Source organism: Falco naumanni, chromosome 7 (assembly GCF_017639655.2).
Source record: "Falco naumanni isolate bFalNau1 chromosome 7, bFalNau1.pat, whole genome shotgun sequence".
Classification (NCBI taxonomy): domain Eukaryota; kingdom Metazoa; phylum Chordata; class Aves; order Falconiformes; family Falconidae; genus Falco; species Falco naumanni.
The window spans coordinates 33,803,097-33,817,852 of NC_054060.1; the positions used below are offsets into that span (position 1 = coordinate 33,803,097).

Genomic DNA, 14,756 nt, shown 5'->3' on the forward strand with positions numbered 1-14,756 from the left:
CACAAATTAATACACTTATTTTCTGTACATTAAAGGGCACCAATTATCCACAAATGTTTCTTTCAGTTTAATTCAACTAAGCATTTTGCTCTAGACTTATGCATGACAAACTCATCTTTAATGCACTTCTCTAACTCTACATAGCACAAAATATCACACTTTTACCACCTGACAGTCTTAACAAATTTCATCAGTTCACAAAACTGAGACAGCTGTTTTTTCTCAACTGCCATCTCTGCCCAAAACTTACAAATCAGCCCATACTCCTGCTTTGGGTCTGAATAGAGTCTGCAACTGGAATGCAGCCAACCCCAAATCCAGTTCCTTCCTTCCTGCCTGCACTGGCTACAAAATGCCCAGAGGAGAAAGAGTAAATCACTTTTGCCACAGAAAGATCTGCTTACCCTTTAACAAAGTATTATTTTACAATTGCTCTCTCTACACTGAGAGTTTTGCAGTAGGTAAAGCTTTAACATAAACCAGTCTCCTCCAAGGTGTTTAAGGTGCAAACTAGTAATATATGATCAGAGGCCAATTCCTGAATTCAGTTGGAAGTCACATTGCACATGATAAACTAGGAGAGTACACTGAGCTTGACTTAGACTCTGTTACTCACTTAGACCCTAGCTTTGCTTACAGAGGGAATTGTACTTTATATTTTGTATTCTTTCTGCATCCTTACATGGAAAGGTATTTGCTATATTATACTAGCCTTTGCATGTTGGAAACAAAACTTGAGTGCTATATATCTAGTTTTATTGCAAGTACTGCAGCTGGAAGTGTGATTGTGCAACCATAGAGATAAGGCACAGCTGAGCCAGCAACATAACAGTAGTATTTTGTGCTCAAACGTTGGAAGTAAGGCACAAAACAAAAGTCAGAAGTTAAGGCTCTTTTGCCCTTAAGCAAGCAGACTGTGAAAATACAGGGGGTGAGGGGGGTGGGGACAGGACAGGGGACAGAGCAGAAGAAAAGGCTTATTTATCTTTCAAAGGCAAAAGGAGGGACATATTTAGAGCTTTTGGGAAAACTCCGTCAAAGTCTGTAAATGGATGCAGAGGGTCACAACCAAAAAGGGTTATTTAAGAAATGCTTTTGCCATTGTGAAAAACATTGCAGTGCACATCCCTAAAAATAAATGAGTAGCTTGCAGACTCTCTACCCTTGCACCTTCAGCAAGACATCTTATCTAAGGAAAAAAATCTCAGCGCAGTCAGTAAGACTAAAGCATTGCAGCTTCCACAGACCCTGCCCACAGAGACAGTTCCTGTAACCTCTAGGACCACCAGTACCATCCCAATGGCAGCTGGCATGCCAGTGGTGTTTAAAGGAGTCTCTCATGTTTCAGACTTTTCATTAGTCCAGTAAACACCAGTTAAAGACAAAAGAGGGGTAAAAAACAATGCAAGACTGATCCATTTGGCTATTGCCAAACTTCCTTCTCCAGATTTAGCTCTGACGGAAGAGGTTACTCAGCTGCTCATGTCAACCAAAGCTTGCCTCCTGACAGAGCTGCCCTAAGACCATTTTTTTTTCCATTTGCCTAACTTGCTGCTAGTTTTTTGGAAAAACCCAGAGGTACTAAGAGCCCATTTAATTAAATCTTCTGGCAGAATCAGATTAGGGAACAGTCTTCCAAAGAAATCTTATCTCCACTGCTATTCTGCCAGAGGGAGTAGGGACCTGCAGCAAGACACTAACTTCTTCCCATCACACACATGGCTCTTGAATAGGACCTCTGCCCACAGCTTACGACAAATGGCCACCCACACACATGAATTCAAAACTCACTCCCTGATGCACTGGGAAACTATTCCAGAAAATTTAAAGATTCAGAAAGTAATACAATGTAGGCTTTACACATCTGTTAACAGAAAGATTAGGACAACTACATGGTAATGATGCCTATCTGGTCTGAAAGATACCTCTCCAATACCAAAATGATTTTTGAATCTAAGCACTGAACTTCACAGCTGTCTGCTCTCAGAGGTCAAGCATGGAATAGGAGGAAGGCAAACTGGAAGTACAGCAACATTTTGGTTTATTAGTCAGCATTCCACAGAACACAGCCATCTGTGAGACCGAGACCTTGTCACAGGATGTGCAGGGAAGCAGGAACCGTGCAGCTCTTCCTATCTTTCAGCAGCTCAGTGTTTCCTGTGAAAGAAGGACATACACACTACTCCCGTTTCAAAGGCTATGACTCCACCATTACTAAATCAGACCTCAACAATCAAAATAAAGCCACCCTGTTGCACACGAAGAAATACAGCTGTGCTTATATCTAAGTTTCAGCCCATTAACTTCTGTGTCTAGACTAAACAGTTTTTTTCACTCTTCCTAAAGGCACGTGCCAGACAGTTTGCACATTTAGTCTCCAGTTTATATGCAATACACAAGAGGAGAGTTAAGCTTTTATATGCTTCAATTTGTTCAGTTTACTTTCATACAGTAATTAATTGTCTTCATACTCAGTACCACTTTGTCTTCATCCATGACATTCACATGCCTTAAGAGGATACACCTCAGATTTGAAGCCTATCTGTTTGCAGTTTGAAGAATAAAACTGTTTCATGACAGTTTGAACTTACTGGATTCAGAAATAAAGACAGCAAACACATTTGAGGGCAAAGAGTAACTTAAAAGCCTACTAAATGCATCACTACAGTTGATTATGAAGATTGCCTTCCAAAAGCATTTATCAGTTAGAGAGAAACATTATGCCAACATCTCTCCTTTGTCCTCAATTCCTTGAATGTAAAGAGGAAAAATGAAAAGTTTACAACAATGGGGATCAGTTAACATTGCAATACTCAAGAAGACCATAATGCTTCCTGACCTTCTCCTTTTTAACTTACTATGCGCCAGCTCTATAGAAATTTTCTTGCCTGTCCCCATTCCTTTGGGGAGGCAGTGTAGTAACTGACATTTCAAGTTAGTATTTGTCTCACAGTGCAACTCGCTGCTTTCATCTAATACAAGTAGTTGCTACATTGTAATGTAGCTATATCGTAGTTAGCATAAGCAATATGACAGCTAAACATTAGGTCTTTATTGCCAAACACTTCATAAGGGCACGTGTGGCCTTCACACCATTCCCTAGCATAGCAAGCTTTCCAGGCTTCGGAATAGATTAGGAACAGTCCCATATCTAGTTCATCCCCAGTGAAGCACACTAGTTTTACCTACAGTGAGGTCAGGATGTGCCTAACTCAAGTACAGAAGATGATATTGTCAAGTTTACCTAAAGTAAATCACTTCCCAAAGCAGAAAACAGAGCTTGCTTACTTTCCCTCCCTACAAAGGAAATAAATTGCTATTGACAGAAGCATGCCTAATAGGTCCTTCAGCAATCGGCACCTTCATATCATGCCTAATCAAATTGAGTTCTTCTTAAAACCACTTAGCTTTTAATACAACAAGCTCTTCAGCATTGTAGATTATGTCTGTACCCATTTTCACAACTGCTGTTCATAATTTCTTTCATCTATATGACATGTCTGTTGTGACATAGAGAAAAGCTTTTAGCTGAGTTACTCTCTTCACCATGAGCTAATAACTGCTGCTACCATGAAGCTGCACGCACACTTCCGACTGACCTCACAGGACTTCATATCCTGGCCTTGGAAGAGTTGAACAAAACTTCACTGCAAAACAGCTGATGCCTGCTATTCTTCGGAACAGAAGTTATACTAATCAGAACAAAAGAAAGCTACATCTAGACAATGCAAGTCCAGTGTCACCTTGATCACGTATCATTTATAACTCAATCATACTAAACCACCACATCCTCCTGCCACACAGCACCTCAGTAAAAAGTTTTCACAGAGTGCATGTTTATATTGAAATTGTTGAAGCTTTGCTGTGCGAAGATTTCCTGCAAGGACTGGCTTCTTGCATCTTAAGCTCTATTAACTCTACCTGAGAAGTGCCATTCGTGGGAAGGGCAGTCAGTCAAACCCAAAGACTGGTTGCCTTTACTACTGAACTCCCAGCACCATGCTGCCTACTCAGATGCTAAGAAAACCCCACAAACAGCTTACTGCCTGCTACTCTTTCCCTCCCCCAATCTTCGTCTTAAATCGTATAGCCAGAAGTGCATCCATTATACAGACATCCACAATACACAGAGACCCAGCGAGAGACTACTTGCACAGCACCTCATATTACAAGGTTAAATGTAGAAGCTGCCACAGAAGAGGCACACCTGGTCATCCAGAGAGGATGCACAATGGTGCACCACAGCTGAAGAGCTGGGACAGCACTGCTCCAGCTATTCTCCAGCCTTCAGAGCACACTAATCTGCTGCATTGGAAGCCCCTGCTGCTCTTGCCTGTACTATTTGCTTACTATGAGGACCGAGACCTACTCTAGGCCACTGAGTAACAGGACTAAAACAGTCTAATCCCAGATGTTACTTACAGTTTGCCAGAGAAGTTACAAATTGGTCACCCAAAGTACACAAACAATGCTCTGATCTCAAGATTCTGTACTAACCTGCATAAAGCTACATCAGTAGACGTCAAAAGAACGAGGGAAAGGTAAGGGAGGCACAAAATTCTGAACTGCATCTTGTCAAGAGGGAAACAAGTCATCTAAAAGGAAAGTGGGACCCTTCAACATGGTATTAGCATATGCAGGTGACAAAAGTGAAAAATGCAAGGACACCATTTAGTGATGTATTTATGAAACAAACAAAATGAGAAGCTTTGCCTTGCAAGTCTGGAAGCAGGCACATTCTCTGTGCCAGCAAACCCATTCCTGTCCCTCAATGTTTCAGCTTGTGACAAGTCACATGCAAGCTTTTCAGTGGTGACCTTGGGACAGAGTGAGAATAAACATAAGGATATTTGTTGATAAAAGGAAAAGCACCCTCAACACAAATGAGATTTAGGGTATCAAATGGTGCAAGCAGAACAGGATTTGACAGCACAAAGTATCCAAAGAAACCAACTAGTGTTTCTGCTTCAAGCTGGGAGCTCAGACCGAATCCTCCTCTACTTCACTTGCCTTGCAGACCACAGGACAAATAAGCCACAAGTATGACAGTGCAGAATAACAACTCTAGATGACATCATGAAACATGCCTTTTTGTGCACTAAGACTGCAACTATACAACATGCTAGAGGAGACATCCTTGGAAAGTTTCATACCCATACTAGTCACAGATACTAAAGACAAATTCAGAACCAAAGCATGTTGCAGACAATACCAACAAGAAAAACACCACAAGATAAAGGCTGGTTCAGCCTACCTGAACAGGTGTTGCCTATAGACACATCTATAGTATTTTGCCAACAGTTGTAAAACTTCTTTGCCAGCACACTGAACTAATAAACCCTACCACCAGCAAGGCACAATGGCTCAGGCTGAGTGCCATACTACACTCACACAGCTTCTCATTAGCTTAGAGTACAGGAAAAGAAGGTTTGCATCTTCCCAAAGTATCAAGTTCATACGTGCTACCACTACTGAGGAATAAGGACTAAGCAATTTAGAGAGTAGCATTAGCTCCATAATAAATGAATACAAAACAGCCATAATTTAGTTTGAACTGGATAATAAAAAGTTCCTGGCTTCTTAGGAAAAAATCTGTTCTCAAGCAACCTTGTAATCACAGTTGAAAAACAGCCTGCTGTTAAGATGGAGCATGAAATAGCTTAAGCAAGATGCTGCTTTCAGCAACAAAAAACAAATCTTAATAGCCTAGAAAGTAATTTCTAAGTTTGCACACATATTTTAAAGTAGAACCAAGTGGACTTTCATGGTATCTACTCATTTATAAATTTCAGCTAAAAATGGAAAACTATGCATCCCTGATTCTGCCAAGACAGGAAAGGAGCAATGGGAAAGAAGCAGCTATTTGGTTCTACATGAGAAGTGCACCAGTGAACAGCAACGAAGTCTTACGTCTGTCAGACTTGTTTACTCAGAGTAAACACTTATTTCCATCTTAAAAAATAAGATTTTTATTAATAAAAAAATTAATAAGCGGGGAAAAAAAATAATAAGTCTTCCACTTTGACATGTGTGACCTACTGCCTGTACATGCCAAGGGGATTACAGTTTAACTTCCAGAATGCACTCAGTTTCCTTTTTATAACAACCATTAAACACACAGATGTTTGATGGTCTAATTTGCTTCAACAAATACAAATTTTAGCTTCTAGAGTTTGAAGTTTCTGCTCTCTGATTTTACATCAGTATCGAGATGCTGTGAATAAAGCCTACAGCTGGATACAAACCTGCACTCTGAGAAAGTCAAAAGTACTCCAAGGAATAGGATAGTCACAGAGAAGAGACTCTAGTATGTTTTCTCTGTTAGCTTAAGCAGAGCAAAACCTTTGCTCTATCCAGCTATACACAGGCTTCCACTGAAAAATCCACGAATCTTTCCTCAAATATAATCCCTTCTACTACTTTTTTTCCTCCATTGCAGTTAATGTTCTATTGAGACACAATACTTCTGGTGTATGATTAATCTAGTTGCAAGCTCTCAACTGGCACTGATCACATTCTTAATATGCGGCATGTAAGATCCATCATAAACTAAACACAAAACATAGAGGTCTCCAAGAAGCCACTGTCAAAATCAAATAAAAAAATAAATCAGTTTCTCCAGAACAGCAGCCTTCCAGCTATGACTGCTGAAGCAAATTATTCTCTCTGAGAATCATGACCTTGAACATATTTAACGGGTGGCTACCATTATTTGCTATGAACACTCCTTTAAATGAAGCCTAAAGTACATTTATAAATAAGGCTCAAAAGTAGAACACAAGTCACCTAAGCAGTTTCACCAATTTATCTAAACCCTATAGTGCAAAAAATTACAGAATCATGAAACAAAGCTTCAGCTTGATATCAAACAGCAAATCCATGTAAGTTCAGCACTAAGTCCCCAGTTTAATGCCATAGCCAGGATGAGCCTCCCTCTGCCTTCAGTCCATAAACAGCAGCAAACAGCTACCAGAGGCAAGCAGAGATACCATATTGTGCATGCATTTGTCAACACCACTGGAAAACTGCATCAGCTTTTTCCTGAACTGCACAGCAAAAGTTTAACAAAAGAGTTCCGTGAAAAGCCAAACAGGTGGAGTTAAAAACCAGAAGGGCGCTTAAAAGTAGGAAACACTTCAGGAACTTTCTTTAGCTTGCCAAGGAGGTAGTGGTTAAGGAGCAACTTTCATCAGTCACTAAAAGCCTGTATGAGAAACAGGAGTATAAATGGAGGTCCTTTCAGATTAACACAAAAAGACATGTTCCAAATCTAAATTTGATCCAAGTACAAATCAATCCATCAATCACAACAACTTCCCCAAAATTACCATAGAATTTATCACACTGTAAACAACGATGAGAAATTTATACTATTTTTTAAAAAAAGTTAAATTTAAGCAGACCTACAGCCAGCCTGTTTATTCAAGGATGCCCAATAGTCCACATTAAACAAAGTTTACGTAACAACGTATAGTGGCTCCTTCGGGCACTGTAGTTAACTTGAAGTTAACCAATTCATTTATTTTAATTGTTAACTAGGGAAAACTTATACATAAAATGTTGAAAGCGATTTCATAATGACCACTATAACAACACTGAGCAATAGCCCTTAAGAGTTTTGTCTAGATTGGGAAAAAAAAAAATAGATTTTGCAGAACCCATTAAGTCTGTAACACAAGTCTTTCCCAGCTGAGGATGCGCCAGGCTGCACCTCCTTGCTAACAAGTAGCTAACAGAACTCTTTGGTTAGTAAGAAATATGACGCTTACATGCACATACCTATTGAAAACCCCATCTGAAACTCCCCAGAATCGGTTGCCATACATCACACTGAAAGTATTTAATGCCAGGTACAAAATCCTCTCCCTCCTATAAAACTCAGCCATTGACTAAAATGTAATGCTACTTCGGTATTTGTGCTTGAACTTACACAATTTTAATCAAGAGACTTTTCTGCAAAGTTAAAGCTGCCCATTGATACCATACAGTCCCAAAGGATGTTAATTTCTGCCCCCATCCAAGAGTTTACATTAAATTACATAACATATTTAAATGTTCAAAAAACCCAGTGTCATATTTTATGGTGTTCCATATGAACACATCTAACCGGATTTGTTTTCTCACAAAAGCCACATTTACGTATTGATGATTACTGCAGGCTAGAACTACATATAAATCAAGACATAAGAGAAGCTTCCATTAATGTACAATTCCACAGTATAACATTGGTTGGACTTTATGATCTTTAAGGTCTCTTTGTAGAATCATTTAGGTTGGAAGAAAGATTTAACAGCACCAGCCTTCAGTGAAGGCTGCCCCATGCAGCCAGGGACCAAGCACCCAAAATAAACCCACGCTGGCCTGAATACCATTACACCAGAATGAATTCTTCAGAGCACACTTCAAAGTTGGGGGAAAAGGGGGTACTGGGAGGAAGGGGACAGGACATAGACCTCAAGATGCTAACCAGATACCAGACAAGTCAAGCAAAGGTTACTGACAAACAACGTACTAATACCATGACACCCTGTTCAGGTACTCATACTGTATTCTGTATCTCCTTGAAAACTCCCTCCAGCCCCGCTTTCCAAGAAATACATAATGGGCCATTACTTTGACGGGACTTCAAAAAAACCTTTTTGTTTCGCCTCAAAAAAAAATTAGAATATGAATGTTTCTGCTTCACCAAAGAAATCCATAGCCTTTTGTGAACAGATGATGCTAGGAGCAGATGTACGCAAGCAGATTCACAATCAAGCAGATGATCTCTTCTTTACCAGCCATCTTGACCTGGCTGGTTTGATTTACATAAACTGTTTTTATTCACAACAATATTGATTATGTAAACCTTGACAAAATCTTAACCAAACACACACTGCCATACCACTGACAGAAAATACGTAACACTACTGGGAGAAGGTTATTAGAAATAAATTTGCTGCAATGACTGACTTCAATTGCCTTAAGGCTTTACCCTCTGATCACATTCATGCGCAGACAAGCAGTCACAACTACTGCAGGACAAAACAGGAACATGTTCTAGTGTGGTAGAACACCTTCAACCCTACTTTAAGGCAGAATAAGTGCAAAAGATAACGTTTTGTCATCTCAAAACCAGGACTCTCAGCAGTTTGCCAGGTATGCCAATCCCTTTGTTTATCATTCTTTTCACCACCTAATTTAAAGTCTCACAGCTCAAGACAGAAGTTGTTCATCAACATCACAATCAATGTGGTGTTTTTTTTTCTAAACCATGCAGTGTCTCAAGACAACTTTTTTAAAAAAATTATCTAGCCATGAGGTCACTATCAATTTTAATCAGGCAGTTGTAACAAGAGCTGTGACACTACACATCTGCTGATCCACAGGTCTGTGTCACTATGGAGAGAAGAGCAGATTTACATTGTCTAATTTAAATGGAACTCCAGATTACAAGATTTTAATACAAAAGAGGTATTAAGAAATTTTTTTTAGAATACCGAACAGATGCTTAAGCTGTTCCAAGAGTTCCTAGTCACAAATGTTGAGTCATCAAAGAGAGAGATGTTTGTATTATTTATGGCACTACATAAAACATTTAACATATCTCTGATAGAAAATGCAGTGATCAACTCCTAAAGTGTCAAATGGATCTTAAAACCCCAACCTTCAGTCCCAAATGGAAAGTGTAGCTACTGAAGTCATGACATTTCCTGGACTGCTTCCATCATATCTACCTATTTCTACATTACATCTACCCAGCACATTGTGTTGGTAAACTGTGACATGCCCTATTGTTCCAGTGCAGCTTAGAGAGACATCCTGACCAGCGAGATTCAGCTGCCCGCTTGCAGACTTGTTCATAGCTGTACTACAAGGGCAAGAGGGTTTGTTTGCTTTTTTAGTACATGTAGCACCCAGAAGATACAACTTTAGTAGTTTAAGGGAACAGCTGATACTCAAATAAAAAATAAACTCAGTCATGTAAAGTTTACTTAAGTTTTATTGGCATGTTTCAACACACAGCAGTGAAGATCAAGACCTCTGGCAGAACCGATAAGCTGAGATCAATGCATTTCCATATTAAAGGGAAAGCACACCAGACTTTGCTAGGTTAAGATCAGAGCCAAAACATTTCATACTTCTGTACTTTCAACTGCTGCTAAAAATAGTGAAGCAACAGAAAGGAAAATGCTTCCAGCTGTGCGCAAAAAGCCTCTGCAGCACAACATCAATTTATGCTCTCTAATTTAATTAAAGATTCAACATTATACTATGACTTTATTGCCAGAGACAGTGTGGCACTGCTGAGGTTACCCTCCATTTCCACAACTGAAACAGTAAGAACATTTCTTTATTAAATCTAGTTTGATATGGATATTTCTCCCGAATCAAGTTAGTCCACTTAAATTCAAATCTTTCAAGTGCCAGCTATGCCACCTTCATGGCAATAGCTGTATTTTATTCCACAGTAACTGTATCTTGACCTAATCTTATGATAAAAAATATTTAGCACCCCTTAAGGAAAAAAGGTACACCACTGGACACATGAGTACCCAGTGTTGACTGCTCTTTTTATCTACTCCCTGAGATTAAAACAGTTATTCTGCAGAGGTAAACACATGCCCTACGAAATTACTTCACCAGAACAAAAATAAAATCCCTAAAAAAACAGAGTAAGGTTGTCTACGACCTTGCAGCAAATACGTAACAGATTCTGGGGGAGGCTGAATAACGCAGCAAGGCTGTAACTGTTCCGCTTCATGGCTGGCTCAAAACCTTCCTATTGTATTTGTTACTAAAAATTATTCCATTAACCATATGTTTCTACATACTAAACTATCAAAATTAAGCATCTCTTCCAAGGTTCACAAGGGCTCTCAGCAAGCACGGCTTCAATGCTTCTCCCTCATCTGCTTCGACGGTGCTCAGCAGAAAGGCTTCAAGCTTTAACAGCAGGGCAAGAACATAATACCAAGCGGATTACTTTAAGATCCGTATCAAGCTGAGAAAATAAATATTTCCACTACGAATCTGAATACAAGTGCTTCACCCTCCTCCCCCCGCCCCCCCCCCCCCCCCCCAAAGTCATCTCCCCTGCAGTCTGCCAGGAGGACGCCGGCTCTCGCAGCGAGGGGAGAAGCCGCCAGGGAGAGCTCAGCGAGCGGCTGCGCCCAGGGACGGCGGCTCCCGGCACCTGCGAGCGGCACCGCCGCGGAGGGAGGTGTGCTGGGGGGCCGGGGCTCCCCCGCGGCCTCGCCCGGCAGCTCCGCGCCCCTCCCCGCTCCCGCACAAAGTTTCTTCCCAGCGCGCCGCGCCGTCCCCGCGGTCCCGGTGCCCGACAGCCCGCCGCCGGCCCTCCCTCTGCCCCCGGAGCCGTGGCGGCGGGGCCGAGCCGCTCTCGTACCGCAGGGAAGAGCTGCTGGCGGCGGGCGGCCGCCCCCCGGTCGCGGGGTGGGGGGCGACGCGACACTAAGGCCGCCCCGTGCGCTCGGCCCGGGGAAAGGCGGGAAGCGGCGCCCCCCGCCTCCCTCCGGGGGTCTCGCCCCTCCGAGCGTTACCTCAGCGGGGAGCCGCGGCCGGCGCTGAGGGGACGGGCCCCCCCCGCCGCTTCCCCCCGCCCCAGGACGGGCCCCGCTGCTGCCGCGCTCCCCTCCGGCGCCCCTCCACAGCGCTCACCCCAGCACCACCAGCTCCCCGTACTTGACGGGCTCCTTGTTAGGCGCGCAGTGCTCCTCCTGGCTGGGGGAAAACATGGGGCCGCCGCGAGGTCTCCCACCGCTGCAGTCCCACCCGCCGCGGGGGCGAGTGCCGAGCGGGCTCCGCGCTGCGACCCGCACTGAGCCGGCGGCCGCCCGACAACGGCCACTACACCGGGGGGGCGGGGGGAGGAGTGCCGAGGGGGACGTACCAACCCGCCGCGGCAGGGGGTGGGAGGAGCAAAGCGGCGCCTTCCTACCCACCCTCCCGCTCCCATTGACCGCCTTTGGAGGGGGCGCGCCGGCGCTCCGCCCCCTTCTTCTCACCCTTCCCCCCCCCACCGCCGGCAAGTGGTACGGCCTAGCTGTGTTATGTAAACATAGAGTAAAGGGGACGGGGCTGCTCTTAAAGGGGCCGCGCTCCGGCGGGCGCAGCGGCGGGGGGGAACGGGGGGGGGGGGGGGGGGCGGGCGCAGCGGCGGGGGCTCCAGGCCGCTGCCTGACCGCGGGATAGGGGGGGGGTTCTAGATTACCTGACCGCGTGGGGGTGTCCTGGATTCCAGATCACCTAGGGGACTGGATCACTGTGTGGGGCTCTAGCTCGCTTCTCTTTAGACCCACACCTGCCTGGAGGCCTGAGGTTCTAGATCACCTGGGGGTCTGGGTCACTGCCTGTCTAGGGCAGGGGTTCCAGATCACCTCACGGTTCTGGGTCATCTCCAGGGGCTGCAGGCCACCTCCTGCCCAGGAGGGCACTTCGCTGTGAGATCACTTCCCTGTGGCTCTGGATAGCTGCGGTACTCCGGGTGTCCCCCCGCGGCAGCTCCTAAGTCAGCTCCTGCCCCAGCAGGAACAGGGCTCCAGACCCACCACCTGCCTCCTGCACCTTCCCCGCCATCTCCAGCACGTCGATGTCCAGCCATGGGGCCGCCATCAGCTTCTGCGCTTGTGGCTGAGGAATGGCTGCTCTCCCAGCTCTCATCCCTCGGTGAGGAAGGAGCTACGAGCCCACCATCCAGCCTCTTCTTTGGTGTCTTCTGAGGGTGCAGGAACACCCCCACCAGCCTTTGCTCTTCAGGCAGAGCTTTGCAAACCCAGCGCTTGTCAATGCTCTGACTTATCTCTCCAGGCACGACCACCATCCCCAGCATCTCCGATCTGCTTCAAAGCTGGGCCGGGCTGCCTTTATTCCTTAAAAACCTTCTTTTCCAAACAAAAAATCCCCACATTGTAAGTCATTCTGTCAAAAAACTGGTGGGCAGGCAGGCGTCTGGGACACATGCGTATCCACCAAGACCTTGTGCAATCCAAAACAGGGCTAAAAAGGCATAGGTTTAGCATAGGCTAAAGCCCCAAACACCAAACTTTCTGCAGTGACTTCCAAAGACTTTCCCCCCGCCCCAGCCCACCACTGCCCCAGCATCTCCCCACCATGCCCTTTGCTCAGAGCTTAATTCCCTTTCTCCTCAGCACCCAATGTAAGCAGAAAAACCTAACAAAGATTAGCTCGACATCGATTCACGTTGAGGATGGAAATTCTCATTAGCTGCTCTTTGAAGTCTCCAGCCTGGGAGCCTGTTAACGAAGACAAAAGTAATTGCAGTGGCTGCCACGCTGCTCCTGGCCTTCAGCAAAAAGCTTCCCCCGGGCCGGCACGTTCAGGCTCAGGATCGAGTTCTTCTTCTGCCGAAAGCTTTCCCTCTGCCTGAAATTGTATTTAGCTATTAATTTTCCCGGTAATGTTATTTTTCTGTCGTTTCTGGTGAAGAGGTGAAATGGAAAAACCCAGCCAATCTCATAGGGCTGCAAAAAGGAGATCTTCCCAGGGGCTGTGTGAAGAAGACAAGATTTTATTAAAGACAGAGAGCTGAATTATTACAGATTTATCTTCTTTATTGCCCTAACAAAATAGAAAAGAAAGCCGGGCTGTAAGTCACTGTCAAAGAAAACAAATACGGCCCCAAAAACAGTGTGAAAAAACAAACCTCCTGGCTGCATCCTCTTCAACTTCTCCCATTTCTCCCCCTGAAAGCAAGACCTTCGCAGTAGATTGGCTTTTGCACGGCATAAACAAACTGCAATGCTCTTCCAAAAAATGCTCCCAAACCACTCTGCTCAGCTGGGCTTCCCATAAGCAAAACCTCCTGTTAACGTGGCTGGATTTACAGCATCTTCTGCTGCTCCTCCAGCCCCACATGGGGATGGAGGGATGAGGAAGGACCCTGAAGATCTGATTTTGCCCCTTTTTCCCACTTTCTCGTTTTTCAACGCTATATCTTTTGGAGAACAGGAAAAAGTTGTGCATGAGGTTCATAACTGCAAGGTTCTGCACCCTTTGCCAAGCCTGAGCATTTATTTTCAGCATGCAAACCAGCACATTTGCTGTGTTTAAATACAGAAATACTGAAATTTTTAACTACAGAAAATGCATTAGTTTGTATTGCTGAAAAAAAATCTTAAATACAGAAAATGCACTGGTTTGCATTGCTGAAAAATAAACGTGCAGGCAGTGGGTTGATTGACATGGATGATGTGCAGCTGTAGCTCGTTCCTGCCAAGGAGTTAAATAGCCCTGAGGACAGCGGGGGATGAGGTTGGGTGGTGTGGTGTGGTGTGGTGTGGTGTGGTGTGGTGTGGTGTGGTGTGGTGTGGTGTGGTGTGGTGTGGTGTGGTGTGGTGTGGTGTGGTGTGGTGTGGTGTGGTGTGGTGTGGTGTGGTGTGGTGTGGTGTGGTGTGGTGTGGTGTGGTGTGGTGTGGTGTGGTGTGGTGTGGTGTGGTGTGGTGTGGTGTGGTGTGGTGTGGTGTGGTGTGGTGTGGTGTGGTGTGGTGTGGTGTGGTGTGGTGTGGTGTGGTGTGGTGTGGTGTGGTGTGGTGTGGTGTGGTGTGGTGTGGTGTGGTGTGGTGTGGTGTGGTGTGGTGTGGTGTGGTGTGGTGTGGTGTGGTGTGGTGTGGTGTGGTGTGGTGTGGTGTGGTGTGGTGTGGTGTGGTGTGGTGTGGTGTGGTGTGGTGTGGTGTGGTGTGGTGTGGTGTGGTGTGGTGTGGTGTGGTGTGGTGTGGTGTGGTGTGGTGTGGTGTGGT

At 44.7% G+C, this 14,756-nt stretch overlaps 1 protein-coding gene across 2 annotated transcripts in view; it reads right to left on the reverse strand.

Annotated features, from left to right (window-relative positions):
- PELI2 (pellino E3 ubiquitin protein ligase family member 2) overlaps window positions 1–11,852 on the reverse strand; it is a 78,603-nt gene extending 66,751 nt beyond the window's left edge. For both annotated transcript variants that reach the window (XM_040601408.1, XM_040601409.1), the window contains exon 1: window positions 11,659–11,852. In XM_040601408.1, coding sequence (XP_040457342.1) covers window positions 11,659–11,735 — 77 coding nt within the window. In that variant the 5' untranslated portion in view covers window positions 11,736–11,852. The remainder of the gene's footprint in view (window positions 1–11,658) is intronic.
- Between the last annotated feature and the right edge of the window lie 2,904 nt (window positions 11,853–14,756).